Source organism: Aulonocara stuartgranti, assembly GCF_965226115.1.
Source record: "Aulonocara stuartgranti genome assembly, chromosome: 5".
Classification (NCBI taxonomy): Eukaryota; Metazoa; Chordata; class Actinopteri; order Cichliformes; family Cichlidae; genus Aulonocara; species Aulonocara stuartgranti.
Window position 1 is genome coordinate 20917788 of NC_138943.1, and position 16982 is coordinate 20934769.

The following is a 16982-nucleotide window of genomic DNA, read 5'->3' on the forward strand; positions in this document are numbered from 1 at the left end:
AATAACTTAAGGTATTATTATTATTATTATTATTATTATTATTATTTACAGCATATTTACTGTTTTATAATTTATTACAGGATTAGCATTGTTTTTTCCAGTTAATATGAGTGTAGCACTATTAGCTCTTTGAAAAATAAAGCAAGTTTAAACATTACATTTAAACCATCAAAAAAATGTGAATGTCTGCCATCCTAATATCGTCTAGTAACACAGCTATTTCATCATTAGCAATTCTATTAAAATATTCACCTAATGATGGAACGAGATGCAAAGACAGAGGACCACAAACTTATCTTGAAGGGGTATCTGTCTACCACAATCTATCCAATAGTTGAGATTCCTCTTTCTAAATATCACAGTAGAAGAATTGAGAATAACTACTTCATTGTCACACAACAAGATCAATGTTCATATTAGTGAATCTTTCAATAAAAGGATTTCAAGCTGGGTGACAGGTTTCCCCAGTGCCCTCTTATTGCCCAAGAAATCTGATATTGTCCTGTTTTCTGGGGCTTTAGAAGATAAATTCTGTGCCACAAGTCATATGTGACTATGGCATGACTATTTGGCCAGCTACATTCAGAACTTAATTTGATGTATAAATTATGTTACATATATTTTCCCTTTTTTTCAGGTCTTCAGGATCGGGAGGACATCAGACCCCCTTCTGCTATTTCACATAATTCCCATGTCCTCCAAGATCCTATTGTTTTTTGCCATCTCTTATCAAACAGGAGGCTGAGCTGGAGGTGGAAAAGCTGAAGATGCTAAGACTTTTATCGGGAGTGACCACAACTGACAGCTCAGGCTGAGCAGTTTGGAGAGAAAGGTAGAGAGGCAAGACTGAGAAGGCTTGGACGTTCTCACCGGGGACGGTGGAGATATTGGACAAAAGATGTTAAATATGCCATTTAACATGCCATTCATGGATTTAGTGATGGAGGACATTCAGAGGGTTGGTTGTCAAAGAGAACGCTAGGGATAGGGTGAGGGTGGAGGCTGATGATTCACTGTGGTGACCACTGGTTGCAGCCAAAAGAGGAAGAAAACATTGTTGATATATTTTAAAGCACTTTTAAACTTCATGTGCAAATACTGCAAAAAAAAAAGTAAACGAAGAAGAAAAAGCCATGACATAACATTATGGATGTAATATCCATTGGAGGTAGAGCCGGTCATCTACTAATCAGAAGGTTTGTGGTTCAATGGTTTAACTGGCTGCTCCAGTCTGCATGCCAAATATCCGCGGCCAGATTCTAACTCCAAGTTCTTATCCGATCCATCCATTGGAGTATAAATAAATAAATAAATAAATGAATGAATGATTGAAAGAAAGAAAGAAAGAAAGAAAGAAAGCATAGAAAAAAATTTATGAATAGGTAAATGAGGAATGTTGTATAAAGAGCTTGAGTGCTCAGGTAGAGTAGAAAAGCGCTATATAAGAACCAGTCCATTTACCATTGTTTTTCTTGACTGAATGTGGCAAAATGAGTTTGTGTGAATATGGCACAAACATGGGCTAATACGTGGAAAGTTACTGCTTAATGTAACTGGAGTTACAGTTTAGGTAAGTCTGACAGCTCAATAGGTTTTTTGACTAACAACAATGAGGTTTTAATGGCGCAGTAAAAGTTAGTAAAATAATTTTGAACTAACCGGAAGTCCATTTGCGCTCCTTTTCAAGTCCAGTTTGACCCTTTTTATTTATAATTCTGGCATGGGACAGTTTATATATACTAAAGTAGTCCCTTTTATGTCAACTCCTTATCGAACAAACCCCACAGTAAAGTGACAAGAGAAGAAAAGAAATTACAATAATGTAAATGCGCATGTATAACTACGTCAAATTCATCTGCGCTTTTATTGTGAAGGTAAGCAAACGGAAATAAAGGTTACATTGGCGAGAACGTTACAGTTCTGTCCCCCTACCTAAAATCGATAAGTGATTGGCTTACTTGATGGTTAAGATTTTGTGGGTGTAGTGCTGTCGTGTTCACAAAAGGTAAGCACACAGCCATGTCAAGTTGTAAAACGTGTGTGTATGTTTTTTCTCTCCTTATACAAGTGTCGTCGGTGCACATAACGGTAGCTTTGTAACGTTAGTCGTCGTTACAGTGATGCCTTTGTCTAGGCTTTAACCCACCAGGTAACGTTAAGGCTAACCGTTAACTGTAGCTAAGGCTAGCTGCTCCGAGGTGCGTACCTGTCCACGCTGAGTGACAGACACTCAGGTGTGTGGACAGCTGCCGTTCTGCATGCTAGGCTGCTGATGTGTGCACGCTGGACGGCAGCCTGTGCGCAGCTGCTGGGGAGCATTAAGGGAGAGCTGTTAACATTCTTGGCGAGTCAGACCTCCAGACATACCAGCATCATTGCCGCGCACTAAGAGAAATGTCATTCGAGGTGAAAGCAGTGAGCTGCAGCATTTAACAACGTAAAATAAGGTACTTAAAACCTACTAGGAGAGCAGAGGGTTTGTTTATTTTTATTTTATTTTTTAAACACCTTCATTTTCCTAGTTCTCCTCTCCCGAAAGTATATGTTAAATACCTTTAAATTCATCATTTAAGGCTCCAACGTGCCTTTTTGGTCCTCCTTCCACTGTACACAGTGCCAATAGTATATTTTTATTACAGTTATTGACATTTCTGCGTTAGGCCTATTGTTTGATATCACATATGTATGAGGATCACTGCTGTTTACTCTGTAAATGGGTACAGTTAGTTTAAGAGGCAGACTAAGCTTTCTACTACTACTGCTTTTCTACAGGGATATAGCAGCCAAAAATCTGCATTACATTTACTGAGAGCAGTGGCCAGTGTTCACCTATGGTGCTGCATAAATCCTACTTTGGCTGTTTCACAAAGAGGAATGAATGACAACAATAATACTGATCATTTGGTACTTTGTCATTTTACACATTAGCGTTGGTACAAGAATTAACAGTTGAGCATCCTCACTTTCTGTACATTAAAGAATACTCCTGTATAATGTAAAAATGTCATGTATAATATAAAAGTAAACATAAGAAGACAAAATGTGTGTATTTCAGAATCCACACTTTAAATGGATATGTATGTATTAAATAAAATGTAAGCTATGGGCTATATTGACTTGGGGTACAGTGATGCGGTATTTTAGAGATGGGTTTGGATTCTACAGGCTGGTTTGCATGTTCTGCCTGCAACTGTGTGGGCTTCTTCTGGGTACACAGTCTACACGCAGTCGTTGGTTTTAAATGGGTGTGAATGTCAGTTAGATGATGGGTATCAAGTACACCCTACGTGAACATACACTCACTAACCTCTTTATTACATAAAACTGTCCAAGTCCTTGTTAATATAACTAATATACAATCAGCAAATCACATGGGACTGCAGTTTATTCAATAATGCAAAGATCAAGTAGACGTAATCAGGATGACCAGCTGAAGTTCAAACCGTGCATCAGAATTGGGTGAAAAAAGGTGATTTAATTACTTTGAACATGGTATGTTTGTTGGTGCAAGACTGGCTGTTTCAGAAACTGCTGATCTACTGGGATTTACCCAACCATCTTTAGGGATTTACAGAGAATGATCCGAAAAAGGAAAAATATCCAGTGCGGGCAATTCTCTGGATAAAAATGCCTCGTTGATGCCAGAGGGTAGAGGAGAATAGCTTTGAGCTGATAGGAAGGGAAAGATAACTCAAATAACCACTCATTACAACCAAGGTATGCAGAAGATCATCTCTGAATGCAAATCACGTTGAACCTTGTCAAATCACCATGCCTTATATTCATGGTTAAGCCTGATTGTGGTGTTGTAATGAGGCCGGTGATATTTTCTTGACCCACTTCAACCACTTCTTAAACTGAGCATCGCCTAAATACCACAACCTACCTGAGTAATGTTTCTGACCATGTCCATCCCTTTATGACCATAGTGCATCCATCTTCTGATGCCTGCTTCCAGCAGGATAATGTGCAATGTCACAAAACCGGTTTCTTGAAAATGACAGTGCACTGAAATGGTCGCCACAGTCACCAGATCTTGATTGAATAAAGGACCTTTGCGATGTGGTAGAACGGCATATTGGTATTATGGATATACAGCCCATAAATCTGCAGCAACTATGTGATGCTATCATGTCAATATGGGCCAAAATCTCAGAGGAATGTTTCCAGCACATTGTTAGATCGACGTCACAAAGAATTATTGTATTTCTGAAGGCAAAAGGGAGGCCAGCCTAGTACTAGCGAGATGTACCTAATAAAGTGCCTGTTGAGTGCATGTGTAAAGGAAAAAATGTGGGTTTGAGGAAGAACTTTGAGTTGGGAATAAGATTAGTAACTACTAACTGAACTACTGTAACTAATACTAATAACTATTGCTGAACCCCCGCGGAGTGACAGTGGATCATTTCAGTGGGAGTCTCTCATGCTCCCCATTCTCATACTCATTTAAGCTTTACTTGCTTAGATTTTTAATCATTTTCATAACTATTAGTCATACAGTGTGGTTGTGTGTACAACAAAGGGTTTGCGGAAATTGTTTTCACTGACGTTCTTGATTTTACTGAGACTCCTTTAACTAAATACTTAATTGCTTTTACTATAACGAGAAGTAACATCATTTATTGCTAGTTTTTCAAAGTGAAAGTGTATGCCAGAAATCCAGAATACTTGAGAAACCTGCATTTTCTTGTTAAATCAAGAAAACGAGAGCCACACTGTATGCTTCGAGCCTGATTTCTTTGTTTATTTTCTGCCCTTTTCATGCCATTTGCAGTACATGTTGCGCTTAAGGATGAGAGGATCTGTCAAGAAGGGGAAGAGACCAGTTCTAAACCTTAAGGCAACTTTATGTTTAATACATGAAATCATCTTAGTGAGATTTTGAGACCACGTTATCTGTAGGTATAGGAAATCACACGTCAAATTGTTATTTTATGTTCATCCCTTTTGACTCCAAGGAAAGTCACAGCAGCACCGCCGTGAACAGCTGGCAAATCTTTTGACTTCATAATATCAGTTTATAATTTTCATGAGTGACAATCTAATCATCTGCTTCTGATACAGTACAACTGAGTATAGCTCTGTTATTTCTGTGCATTATTTCCCAAATGCTGTTACTTAATTGGACTTTGTCTTCTCAGGGGTTCGTCATGGCCTTGAAAAGGAGAAGGGCGACGTCTCCCTCTAGCAGTGTGAGTGGAGGAGATTTTGACGATAGCCAGGCTTCATCGTTAGTGCCTTCATTTGGGAGAAAGAGGAGAAGGACCTCAAACATTCCTACTGTGGATCCTGTAATTTTACAAATTTCAGTTACCATTTCTTAAAAAATGAACTGTGAGAATTATAGTGCCACACTGACCGTAAGTATTTAATGATGAAAAGGGTGTGGGTGTTTTTAAGTGTTTAAATTTTGCCTTACAGATCGCTGTATGCCACGAACTATACAACACAATCAGAGATTACAAGGATGACCAGGGGAGGATGTTGTGTGAGCTCTTCATTAGAGCCCCGAAAAGGAGGTGATGAGAGGGATGAGTGATCATTAGATATACTTACATTATTAAAATCCTATAATAGCAATCCCAAAATGTGAAGTTGAATACAAACATTACAAAAAAAGTCTAATTTTCCTACAGGAATCAGCCAGACTATTACCACGTGGTGTCTCAGCCTATTGACATGATGAAGATCCAGCAAAAATTAAAGATGGAGGAGTACGATGATGTTGAACAACTAACTAGTGACTTTCAACTTTTATTCAACAATGCAAAGACTTATTATAAGGTAACAAATAGATATTTCTACTCTAAATGGTTTAACATATTTGTAAAGGAAGTGTAAGGTCCAGAGTATGAACATAAAATTAATTTGTCTTGCCCTAATGTAGTCGGACAGTCCAGAATACAGAGCAGCCTGCAAACTGTGGGACCTTTACCTGCGCACCAAAAATGAGTTTGTTCAGCGAGGGGAATATGATGAAGATGATGAAGATGGATATGATGCACAAGACAACCCTGGAGGATCTACCGAAGATGAGGTGCATTTTAGGGATACATTGTTATTCTTCAGTATAAGCCATCTACTGGCCAGAATCAGCATTGAATCATCTCTCTGTATTTTGTTAGTAATCAGCAAAGCTAACCCTCAGTTGCATTTTTACTACAGCTCTAGTTAGTGTAGTTTTGATCAAAGCTAAAAATTATGTTAGCCATATTAGCCCTGCAACAACTGGAGTGTCCCATTCTTTGCACTATTCCACACTTGCATATGTATGAAGTATTTCACTGGGTTTTCAGTTTTCCATGGGATTGGCAAACAGAAAAGTTTGATTTGGGCTATTTGAAGTTTATACTCAGGTTATTTGATTTGCTTTACTTACCGTCACAGCTATTTTTAATATTTTACCAGCGCTAAACTCACCAAAAGACCAAAACCAAAAATCTACAAACATGAGGTTGCTGTGTTAAAATATGAGTCACACAAGCAAACTAACCAATAAATGCAGCAACAGAGTAACAGGTCGTTGCTTTGTTTTCTGACTGCAGCCTACAGTTAAAATGATAATGATCAATTAATGCCATTGTGCTCTTTAAACAGCAAGATTTCTCCAGGGGTTAATTTGTTAATAAAGCTGATCACTTTTATGTGTAGTAATAATGAGAAAATTAATCATGAATTACAAATTTTTTTAATAGAAAGTGTGATTAAATTTTAATGCATTATGTAAACTTTATACCAAGATACTAACACTGATCTTTGCAGAAGAAGTAGCGACCGGATAGGACTTTAAATTTTTCTGAAGATATTGCAGTTGCAGTTCTGTCATGTGAAACATTTAGCTCATCTGTTTTAAGGACTTTTAAACTCAGTCCCAGCAGTAACAGATCTAAAAGCCATCTTTTACTGTGTCAGTAAAGAGAATACGGTCTACAGCTGACATGACTAAAGATGATACTGTATTTTGCTGCTTGACTCATGTAAATACTTGCATATCAGAGTGCACCTACCTGTTTGAAAGAAGTCCTTGAGCAGCTCCTTGATGCTGTGGTGTCGTACACTGAGCCCACTGGTCGCCTTGTCAGCGAGCTGTTCCAGAAGCTTCCCTCCAAAATGGTACGAGAACCTCGAGTATGACTTGTAAAATGAAACATAAAATACGTTTGTTTAGTTTGATTTGCAGTTTGCCCTTTTCATTTAGCAATACCCAGATTATTATGCCATCATTAAGGAACCAATAGATCTGAAAATCATCGCTCAAAAGATTCAGGTACGCTTATATTTTCCTGTTAAATTCTGATTTAGTGTTTTTAAATATTTTCTTAATGAAATGTCCAACCAATACTTTTGCTTTTAGTTGGGCCATTACAGGAGTGTCAATGCCATGGCTAAGGACATAGACTTGTTGGTCAAGAATGCCAAAACCTACAATGAGCCTGGATCACAGGTGTTTAAGGTCAGGGTGCATCTGAAAGCACGATACAGGCTATTGCTGGTGTCCAAGACACTAACTTGTGACTTGCTGTTGTCTTGCAGGATGCAAACACCATTAAAAAGATTTTTGCACAAAAGAAGTCAGAGATAGAACACGGAGAGCCAATCAAGTCCAGCATTCGTATCAGGTACTTAACACCTGGAATAATGTAGAGAGAAGTTGTGTTAACTGTGTGGTTTTGACTCGGCTCTTTAAATTTTTCTGTCTGTCTTTGCAAGGAATAGAAGATCTGCACAGGGAGACCGCCTCTCAGCTATCACCATGGCTCTTCAGTATGAAAGTGATGAGGAAGGCATACTCTCCGGTACATCATCATCTCATTGTTAAACTGTTGGATGTTGATTAAGTTGCTCTTTACGGTGTTGTAACAGAGATTAGCCATTAGCCATTTATCTCCTGTGTTTGACAGGGTCTGTCCACTATGATGAGGGAGAATCAGAGGCAGAGAGTATGACCTCTAACATGGACATGAGTAATCCCATCTTCCAGCTGTATGAAGCTGTGCGCGGTGCCAGGAACAGCCAGGGCCAGCTGATTTCTGAGCCTTTCCTGCAGCTACCGTCCAGGAAAGACTACCCAGACTACTACCACCAGATTAGTCAGCCCATCTGCCTTCATCAGATCAAGTATGACAGAACTGTGTTTTCATAGTGCTGTTTTCATGCTCTTAAACTTGTTGTTTTTTTTATTTTGGCAAAATTATTTGTAGTTCACAATTTAAAGAAATCAAGAAAGAAAACTTCATTTTCTTATATTGGCAAATATCAGCTCGTTTTGTTCCTCATTTGTTCTTCAATGTTTTCATCAATGATTTGTTTTATTTTTTTTTTCACCTGCATCCTGTCTTTTTTATCTTATGTGGGAAAATGTGGCATCAAACACACTCACTGTACAGTTCAGTTTTCCTGTGCCCTCCTTCCCAAATGTGAGAGCCCATAATTCCCCACAGGAACAAGATGAAAAACAACGAGTATGAGAGTGTTGAGCACATCGACTCAGATCTGACATTGATGTTTGAGAATGCCAAGCGCTACAACGTTCCTCACTCTTCCATCTACAAGCGTGCTCTAAAACTTCAGCATATTCAGCAGGTCAGTGCCTGCCTGTTCCTTGTAGTTGTGCGTCTATGTTGGATTTGCTTGGACATTCTCTTTAAAAAAGAGCTCCTTTATGGATTATTAAAGATTACACCTTTCTGCCAGTTTTGTGGTGTTTTGTTTTGTTGGTTTTTTTTGTTAAAGAATTATTGTAACTCCGGATTGTTTTTATCACCTTTCACCTAGATGAAGAGAAAGGAGCTTTTACAGAGAGATGATGATGATGGCGACAGCATGCTCTCCTCTGCCACCTCTGACACCAGTAGCACAAAAAGAAAAAGGTGCACTTTGTCACGTACTTGTTGAATTCTCTAAAGTTGGTCATTTCTTGGGAAAGTGATACCTGTGTGACAGTTCTTTGGTGGTTTCTCTCTGGCTTCTAGTCACAAGAAGAATACGAAGAAAAACAGGATGAAAGCTCTCTTTGCTGCTGTGAATGAGGCGCGAGAAGCTGGCACTGGTCGCAGATTGTGTGACCTCTTCATGGTCAAGCCTTCGAAGAAGGACTATCCCGACTACTACAAAGTCATCCTGGAACCAATGGACCTGAGGACCATAGAGCACAATATCCGCTCAGACAAGTACCTTACCGAAGACTCAATGCTGGAAGATATGAAGCTGATGTTCCGCAATGCGCGACACTACAATGAGGAAGGCTCTCAGGTTTGATGCGCCTCCCTTTTTTTGATACATTTTAGAGATTCCAGTTATTTGTTCTATATTTTCTAAAGTTAAAGAAGCTGATTTGTTTCTTGTTCCTGAAGACAAGTCCTTCTTTCACTATTAGAGTAGATAGTATGACAAAAATTAAAAGCTCAAAGGTCTCCTTTGAGCTTTTAATTATTATCAATCATATACACACACCTATGAGCTTGAAGCTCAGACTTTATTTATTAAGACCAGATATCTTTGATATCATCATCTAAGCCATGCAGTTCTGTCAGCGGAGCCACTTCAAATCTTTTGTTTGCAAGGGGCAGCCAATCAAAGGAAAGTTGGCTTGTTTGACACAGAGATTGAACCTAGAGGGGGTCTACCCTGAACTTCTGTATCTGTAGGTTTACAACGATGCAGACGTCCTAGAGAAGATCATGAAAGACAAGCGCAAAGAGCTTGGCCCAGCAACTGATGATGATGACATGATGTCCCCAAAGTTGAAAATAAGTATGTCACTCAAGTAACATAATCAAACAATATATGCAAGTATGTAAATTTCTTATCTGTCAAGAATTAGAAATGTTCCTACTTCTGTTGCAGGAAAGAACAGCATTACTCTAAAGAAGTCAAAGTATTTAACACCTCTACAGCAGAAACTGCATGAACTGTACGAAGCTGTCAAGAACTACACTGATAAGCGGGGCCGTCGTCTCAGCACGATCTTCCTGCGGTTGCCTTCTCGTGCTGAGCTGCCTGACTATTACATTGCCATCAAGAAACCTGTGGACATGGAGAAGATCAGGAGCCACATGTTGGCTAACAAGTACCAGGATGTAGATGCTCTGGTTGAGGACTTGGTGCTCATGTTCAACAACGCCTGCACTTACAATGAGCCAGAGTCTCTGATTTACCGCGACGCTCTATTGCTGCACAGGGTGCTGTTAGAGACGAGGCGTGACCTGGAGGGAGGAGAGGATGCCCATGTCCCCGATGTGCCTCGCCTCATCCAGGAACTCATTCGCAGCCTCTTTGTTTCTGTGCTCGGCCACCAAGATGATGAGGGACGTTGTTACAGCGATTCACTCGCTGAGATCCCAGCTGTTGATCCCGCTAACCCAGAGAAGCCATCGCTCAATTTTGAGATTATCAGAAATAATGTGGATCGAGGCCATTACAAGAGGTTGGATGTATTTCAGGACCACATGTTTGAAGTGTTGGAGAAGGCCAGAAGACTGAATCGGTAAAGTATTGCTGAACATTGTACACAAAACCAAATCAGTGCTTATTATTAAAAGAAGCAGAAGTTAGTGTTACACCATTTGTTCATTACAGGACAGACTCAGAGATCTTTGAAGATGCTGTGGAGCTGCAGCAGTTCTTCATACGTATCAGAGATGAACTGTGTAAGAACGGAGAGATCTTGATGTCCCCAGCGCTCAGCTATACTTCTAAGCATCTGCATAGTGATGTCGAAAAGGAGAAGAAAGAGAAGCTCCCTAAGGAGTTTGAAGAAGACAAAATTAAGAGAGAAGAGGAGAAAATCGGTATTATGTCAAACATGTCAAACACTTTATGTATTAAAACTAAAAGTCCATAAAAAGTGCTATCATAGACTACCATGCATCTGTGCATATAGCCTTGTTTTGCTGAATATGTGGTGAATTCACAGAAGCAGAGAAGAGGGAGGATCCTGTTGGAGGATCATGGCAGTCGGGCCTACAGCGCACATACAGTCAGGACTGCAGCTTCAAGGACAGTATGTACCATGTGGGCGACTACGTGTACGTGGAGCCTGCGGAGCCTAACCTCCAGCCCCATATAATCTACATTGAGCGTCTTTGGCAAGACAACACCGGTCAGTCTCTTAACACTAACTAAATTGTTTTGTCATTAAAACAAAAAATCATATTGATATTTTCAGGCAGTAAAACTGAGTAAGTTTTTCTACCGCTTATACACACAGGGGAAAAGTGGCTGTATGGCTGCTGGTTCTATAGGCCAAATGAAACATTTCATCTGGCTACAAGGAAATTCCTGGAGAAGGAAGTTTTTAAGAGTGACTATTATAACAAAGCTCCTGTCAGCAAGATTATGGGAAAATGTGTGGTCATGTTTGTGAAGGTAATTCACTGCTTTTTTGTTCTTTTTAGATTAATAATAGGTTTTGTTTTATGGCCATTTTTTGTTTTGTTTATTGTTTTAAATGCGTTTTTCATTGAAGGAATACTTCAAGCTTCATCCTGAAGGCTTCAGAGCGGAGGATGTTTATGTCTGTGAGTCCCGTTACTCTGCCAAGTCCAAGTCCTTCAAAAAGATCAAGATGTGGACGATGCCCTTGAGCTCTGTCCGGTTTGTTCCCAGAGAGGTACCCCTTCCTGTAGTCCGTGTGGCATCCATTTTTGCCCAGAAACAAGAGGAGAAGCCACCAGAGATTGCAGATGAAAGCAAGATTACAAATGGTATAATAGACAAGGTAAATAGCGATTTGACTGCTTCTATAAAAACTGGTAGTGTGCATATAAGTCTCGCTGTCAGCAAAATGATTTGTGTCTGCAGGAAAGGGAAGATGTGCCATTGGATGTGACCAATGGGGAGCCAGGGTGTCAGTACTACGAGCAACTCTGCTACAACAACCTGTGGCTTAAAGTAGCAGACTTCGTTTACATCGCTTCTCATGGACTTGTGCCCCATCGAGTTGGCAGGTAGCGTAGCTGCTCCTGTGAAAGTTGCGTCAGCATTTCTGTTATGACAGACAAAACTTAGTATTATAATATATTATAATACTAATATTTTTGCTTAGTTATAAAGATGTGCTTACAATTCAATTTTGCTTTTTCCAAACTGCCATTTGGAATATGCCTCATGCTTCCCTGCAGTTATAATAATTGAAACTCTATTGTTTGTATGCTGATCATAGTTAATCAAATGCTTAAAAAACAGCGTCTTTTATATTTTTTTATTGAACAGGATTGAGAAAATGTGGATGCGCGATGGAGCGGGTTACTTTTTTGGTCCCATCTTTATTCATCCTGAAGAAACAGAGCACGAACCCACAAAGATGTTCTATAAGAAGGAAGTGTTCCTCAGCAACCTGGAGGAGACTTGTCCCATGACCTGCATCATAGGTACCCTAAACAGAACACCGTCAGCTTTGTGTACTACTTTATGATGATAACATTATCAGAAGAATCCTTAAAAGCATTAATCAAATCTGTTCTCATTTCACAGGAAAGTGTGTCGTGTCGTCCTTCAAAGACTATTTGTCATGTCGGCCGACTGAAGTGCCTGAAGAGAATGTTCTGCTCTGTGAGAGCCGCTACATTGAGAGTGAGAAGCAGATGAAGAAATTCAAAGGTCTGAAGCGCTTCTCACTCTCTGGGAAGGTGCTGGAAGATGAAATCTACTATTTTAGGTGAACAGTCTGTAGGCTATGTATGCCTATCATTGTTGGTTGGTGAAAAATCAAGACGTCTCAGCTATTAAGTGTTAAAGAGCTAAGTAATAAATGTTTTATTGGTCCAAACTGTTTTAAAGACTGGCATAGTTTGCATAGAGACAGCTGATCTTTTCATACTGGATGGTTTTCATTTCTGTGTGTGCTTTAATTTTCTACTGCCATCCGTGTATGTATTTGAGTTACTGAAAGGAGAACTTAAATCAATTAACAAGCTTTTCCTAACTGAAGAATTTATTTGGAAAAGAAGAATAAATTACACTGAATGTCTTGTACAGGAAGCTTATAGTACCCCAGAAGGAGCCATCCCCTCTGTTAGATAGGAAAATTGAGGAACTGGAAGCTAAGTTTGCTGACATGACTGATGAAGAGCTAGAGGATCTTGGGGATGATGATGGCGAGCTAGGGGACCAGACTCTTCCACAGATGCAGTCTTCCATGTCTAGTGACATGGATATCATGCCTTACACTCCTCCGCAGGTTAGTATGAAAGTAATTATTTTAAATAATTTTGAGCAATAATAATTGTGCGGTATTTTTACGGATTATTCCCCTTTGATTGGTTACAGTCCACACCAAAGTCCATAAAAGGGCTTTCAAAGAAGGAAGGCTCAAAGAGGAAGATCAACATGAGCGGTTACATACTGTTCAGCAGTGAGATGCGAGCGGTGATAAAAGCTCAGCACCCAGACTTTTCCTTTGGGGAGTTGAGCCGCCTTGTTGGCACAGAGTGGAGGAACCTGGACAGTTCCAGGAAAGCAGAGTATGAAGGTGAGTATTTTTATTTGATATTCCTATTCAGTTGATAGCATAGAGATTGATTGATGGATTGACTGATTGAATCTATCGATCCACTTATTTATGGCTCACGAATTGTGAATGATAAAGTTAACACCTTATACTTATATTTCTTGTGTTTCAGAGCGAGCAGCAAAAGTGGCTGAGCAACAGGAACGTGAGAGGGCCCAGCATCAGACGTCCCCTAGAGCAGGTACCCCAGTAGGGGCACTGATGGGGGTGGTGCCTCCCCCAACCCCCATGGGGATGCTAAATCCCAGCATGATGCCTGTGTCAGGTAACCCCTCATAGATGCAGATGGATCCCCAGTGCACACTACAAGACTGGAATAAGAAGCTTAACTGCTAGAATTACTCACATCTTCAATTTTTTGTTTTCATTTTGCTGTGATTTCCTTTTATATTGCCTCTAACATTATTTCACCTAATTCATAAACTTAAATTGTGCATAACACCCATTATGCATCACCCAGACACATAATAAAAATCGTAGAATCTGCATTTCAATTGGGTCATGGAGTGTCCTACACATGAAAGGGTGGTATACACCATTTAAGGGTTTATACGGTAAAATGAATGCTTGGCCATGCTGCACATACACTAAAACGATTTCATGCACATTTCCCATTTGTGTGACCTTTTCCATTCATTTATATATAGTAACATATAACTGCATGCCTGGTAGTGAATGCATGTTTGACTAATGCATGTTGCTGTTTTGTGTTACTACTGTTCCTTCCTAAGAAGGTAGGATGGGTGCATATAGGTCAGCTATGATGCCCCTGCAAGGACATGTTGAAGGCATGGTTAGTATGACTGGCATACCACCACATCACATGGGGGTGCCTGTCTTTCCCCAACATCTCCTGCGCGTTATGCCTGGGTTCCCTGGAATACCATACTTTGGTAAGAGTGCTGTCATAGCCACACCACCTGTCAAGCAGTTGCTTCCTGTCTACCAATCTGACTTGCTGGAGGGGCTACCTGTACCAATAGGCTGAGGTCCTTAAGTTGATGACTAGACAGCTGAGAGCGCATAGTCTCATCAAGGACTTGGGTATTTATGCAGCTCATTACCAACAGACCTGATGGTAATGTGTTAACATAACCTTGATTATGATGCTAATAAATCCACATGTGATCATCTTTTTAACGATTGGCATTTCTGAAATTGCTAAAAACACCGGTTAATTTCTAGTATTGTATTTTTAACATAGTATTTGGAATATAAACCAGTAGCACTTGGCTGGCTCCAATTTGTCATGGATTAATATCTTCACAGGTATCAATGGAGTAGGTGGACCTGGAGCAGGAAGTGTTCATGGATCTCAGGTAATCAGTTGGGCTCTGAAAAAGAAATCCCTTAAAACTGTATATAAGATTTGTGTCTAGGTATAGTTTGCAACCTTGATGCAGATGTGTGTTTTGGATATAAGCCTGGAAATCATCAGGTCATTGGTTTAAAGTTTACATCAAACAACTTCAATACAGAGTACCTGAAAAACTTCTTTAATGTTTGCACTTTATTTAGCTCCCTCCAAGAAAGTGTACCTTTATACCATTTGCATTTTTACACCTCAGAGTTTGTGGATCCGCTAAATCGTGAACGAGATGACGTAGGAGTTTGGAATTGATACCACAGGTATATCTACTAATAATTTTGGACAAGTTCGAATTCTGGTGACCTTGATCTTAAGGTCAGAGGTCAACCTTTCTGAAAATCTTGTAAATACAATAATTCAAGAAGGAAGTCACCTAGGTTTATCAAATTTATACCATACTTGCATCTACTAGGAGGGGTAGCAGTGGCAGCTGCCAATATTTTCTAGCTTTGTATACATGTCAGTACTGATGATGATCAAATGTACTGTGAATGTCTTTTTTATATTTTTTTCCTGCTTGTAAAACCCTTTCAACCTCCACATGTGATATTGGGCTGTATAAAGAAATTGAGTGGAATTGAGCTGAATTATAGTTTGAATCAGAGAAATAATGGAGTTCTTGCATTGTTATGTTTAGATGGGTTTGGTTGGCCCAGGACAGCAGGCTCCACCACCGTACCCTGGTCAGGCTCAGATGGGACAACCTGCACTGCAGCAGCCATCCACCCCAGTGTTTGTGTCCCCGCCTGCCAAAAATCAGCGGGTGCTCCACTCTGAGGCTTACCTGAGATACATCGAGGGCCTTACAGCAGAATCCTCAACTGTTAGCAAGTGGGACCAAGCTCTCTCAGGTTCATTTTATACTTCAATAGTTAGTCATTCAGCCTACATAGAAAGGTAGTTACAGTAGTAGAAATATCTCCACATACTGCGCGTATTTCTTATCCATGAATACCAATATTTTGTTTAATTGTACTTTTTTCATATTCATCTTTGATTTAATGTCTTTGCAATTTCAGTTCAAAAACAAGATGTGCGTTTGACAAAAGAGCAAGAGAGCAGACTGCCGTCCCACTGGCTGAAGAGTAAGGGCGCCCACAAGACAATGGCAGATGCACTTTGGCGACTACGTGACCTAATGCTGCGGGATACCCTGAACATCCGTCAGATGCACAACCTGTAGCATGCTCATACTGCGAGCCTCTGTTCCGAAACCTGTGAGACAGGATGAGGGTTAAGCTCACTAAAAAGTCTTTACTTTGTGTTGTCATAATAAAAAGAAATGTTTGCATTCATACAAGCTGCTTTCTGTGTTGATGCTGTTTTCTGTTTTACAGTTTAAATATGCTGTTCAAAGTGCATTATTGTTAATGACTGTCATTCTGTACTGAAGGATTTCACGCGTTCACAATTAAAATGTGAAGAGTTCAGCACGGCTGCATTCCTTGACTGATTTGGTATTTGTTTATGTCTGAGGACCATGACTTGAGAGGTCTACAGCAGCTGTCTGTATCCATTACATTTCAGTAACACATGCTGCACTCCTGCATTTTACACATTGCTCTGAATCATGTTTTCCTAATGGTCGTGTGGCTGAACTTATTCCAGACCTATTATTAGCCTAGAAAAAATGACTTCCTTTTTTCTATTTCTTCCAGTTGCCTTGCTTGGCCCTACTCTCTTGTATACTTTATCTTCCCTGTTCTACTGTGCGGCCACTTCTTTTTCATTTTCAACATGATTAGGAGGTTTTTTTCTTCCTATTTTACCAAGTGTCACCTCCACACATTGTTGTAGTACCTGTTTAGCCCCATGTGTGCCATTCCACCTCCCCCCTTACCAGTGTGCTGGTACCCAAATAAACTCAGTTACCCTCCCCCCACCCAGTCTTCACAGTAAATCTGGCTGGTTCTTTGAACTAAAGTGATGCACACTTTGACTTAGACAGCCAGAAATAGTATAATTCTGATCATTTATCAGTACTGACACTTGTGAGACTCGTGAGACGTCGGGTCCGCGCTTTGTGTTTACATCTTTGTGCGCAGTCCATTTACCTGCTCTCATTTGCTGTTTTAGTTGTTTGGTGGTTGTTGAAAAAGTTTT

The 16982-nt window shown here is 39.9% G+C and overlaps 1 protein-coding gene across 3 annotated transcripts; it reads left to right on the forward strand.

Annotated features, from left to right (window-relative positions):
- Positions 1-1894: 1894 nt before the first annotated feature.
- Positions 1895-16309, forward strand: LOC309707461 (protein polybromo-1-like). Of its 3 annotated transcripts, none has more exons than XM_082534812.1 (30): positions 1895-2005; positions 5142-5291; positions 5422-5519; positions 5637-5784; positions 5888-6037; positions 6997-7113; positions 7199-7267; positions 7355-7453; positions 7534-7619; positions 7711-7796; positions 7902-8118; positions 8442-8583; positions 8776-8870; positions 8973-9252; positions 9648-9753; positions 9847-10486; positions 10579-10790; positions 10916-11101; positions 11210-11367; positions 11468-11719; positions 11803-11948; positions 12214-12371; positions 12475-12658; positions 12979-13180; positions 13270-13471; positions 13623-13775; positions 14242-14403; positions 14780-14829; positions 15517-15730; positions 15899-16309. In XM_082534812.1, the coding sequence occupies exons 2-30, from the start codon at positions 5151-5153 to the stop codon at positions 16060-16062; spliced, it is 4917 nt and encodes a 1638-aa protein (XP_082390938.1). In that variant the 5' UTR covers positions 1895-2005; positions 5142-5150; the 3' UTR covers positions 16063-16309. The 3 variants fall into 3 exon arrangements, with proteins under 3 accessions (XP_082390938.1, XP_082390939.1, XP_082390940.1); XM_082534813.1 differs by having other exon boundaries at positions 14245-14403; XM_082534814.1 differs by lacking the exon at positions 14242-14403 and having other exon boundaries at positions 13623-13691.
- Positions 16310-16982: the final 673 nt, after the last annotated feature.

Coding starts and splice junctions, on each gene's coding strand:
- LOC309707461 (XM_082534812.1), top strand. CDS start 5,151: ATGGCCTTGAAAAGGAGAAGGGCGACGTCTCCCTCTAGCAGTGTGAGT. Junction 7,268..7,354: donor TCATCGCTCAAAAGATTCAG/GTACGCTTATAT, acceptor TTTTGCTTTTAG/TTGGGCCATTACAGGAGTGT. Junction 12,659..12,978: donor GATGAAATCTACTATTTTAG/GTGAACAGTCTG, acceptor TGTCTTGTACAG/GAAGCTTATAGTACCCCAGA.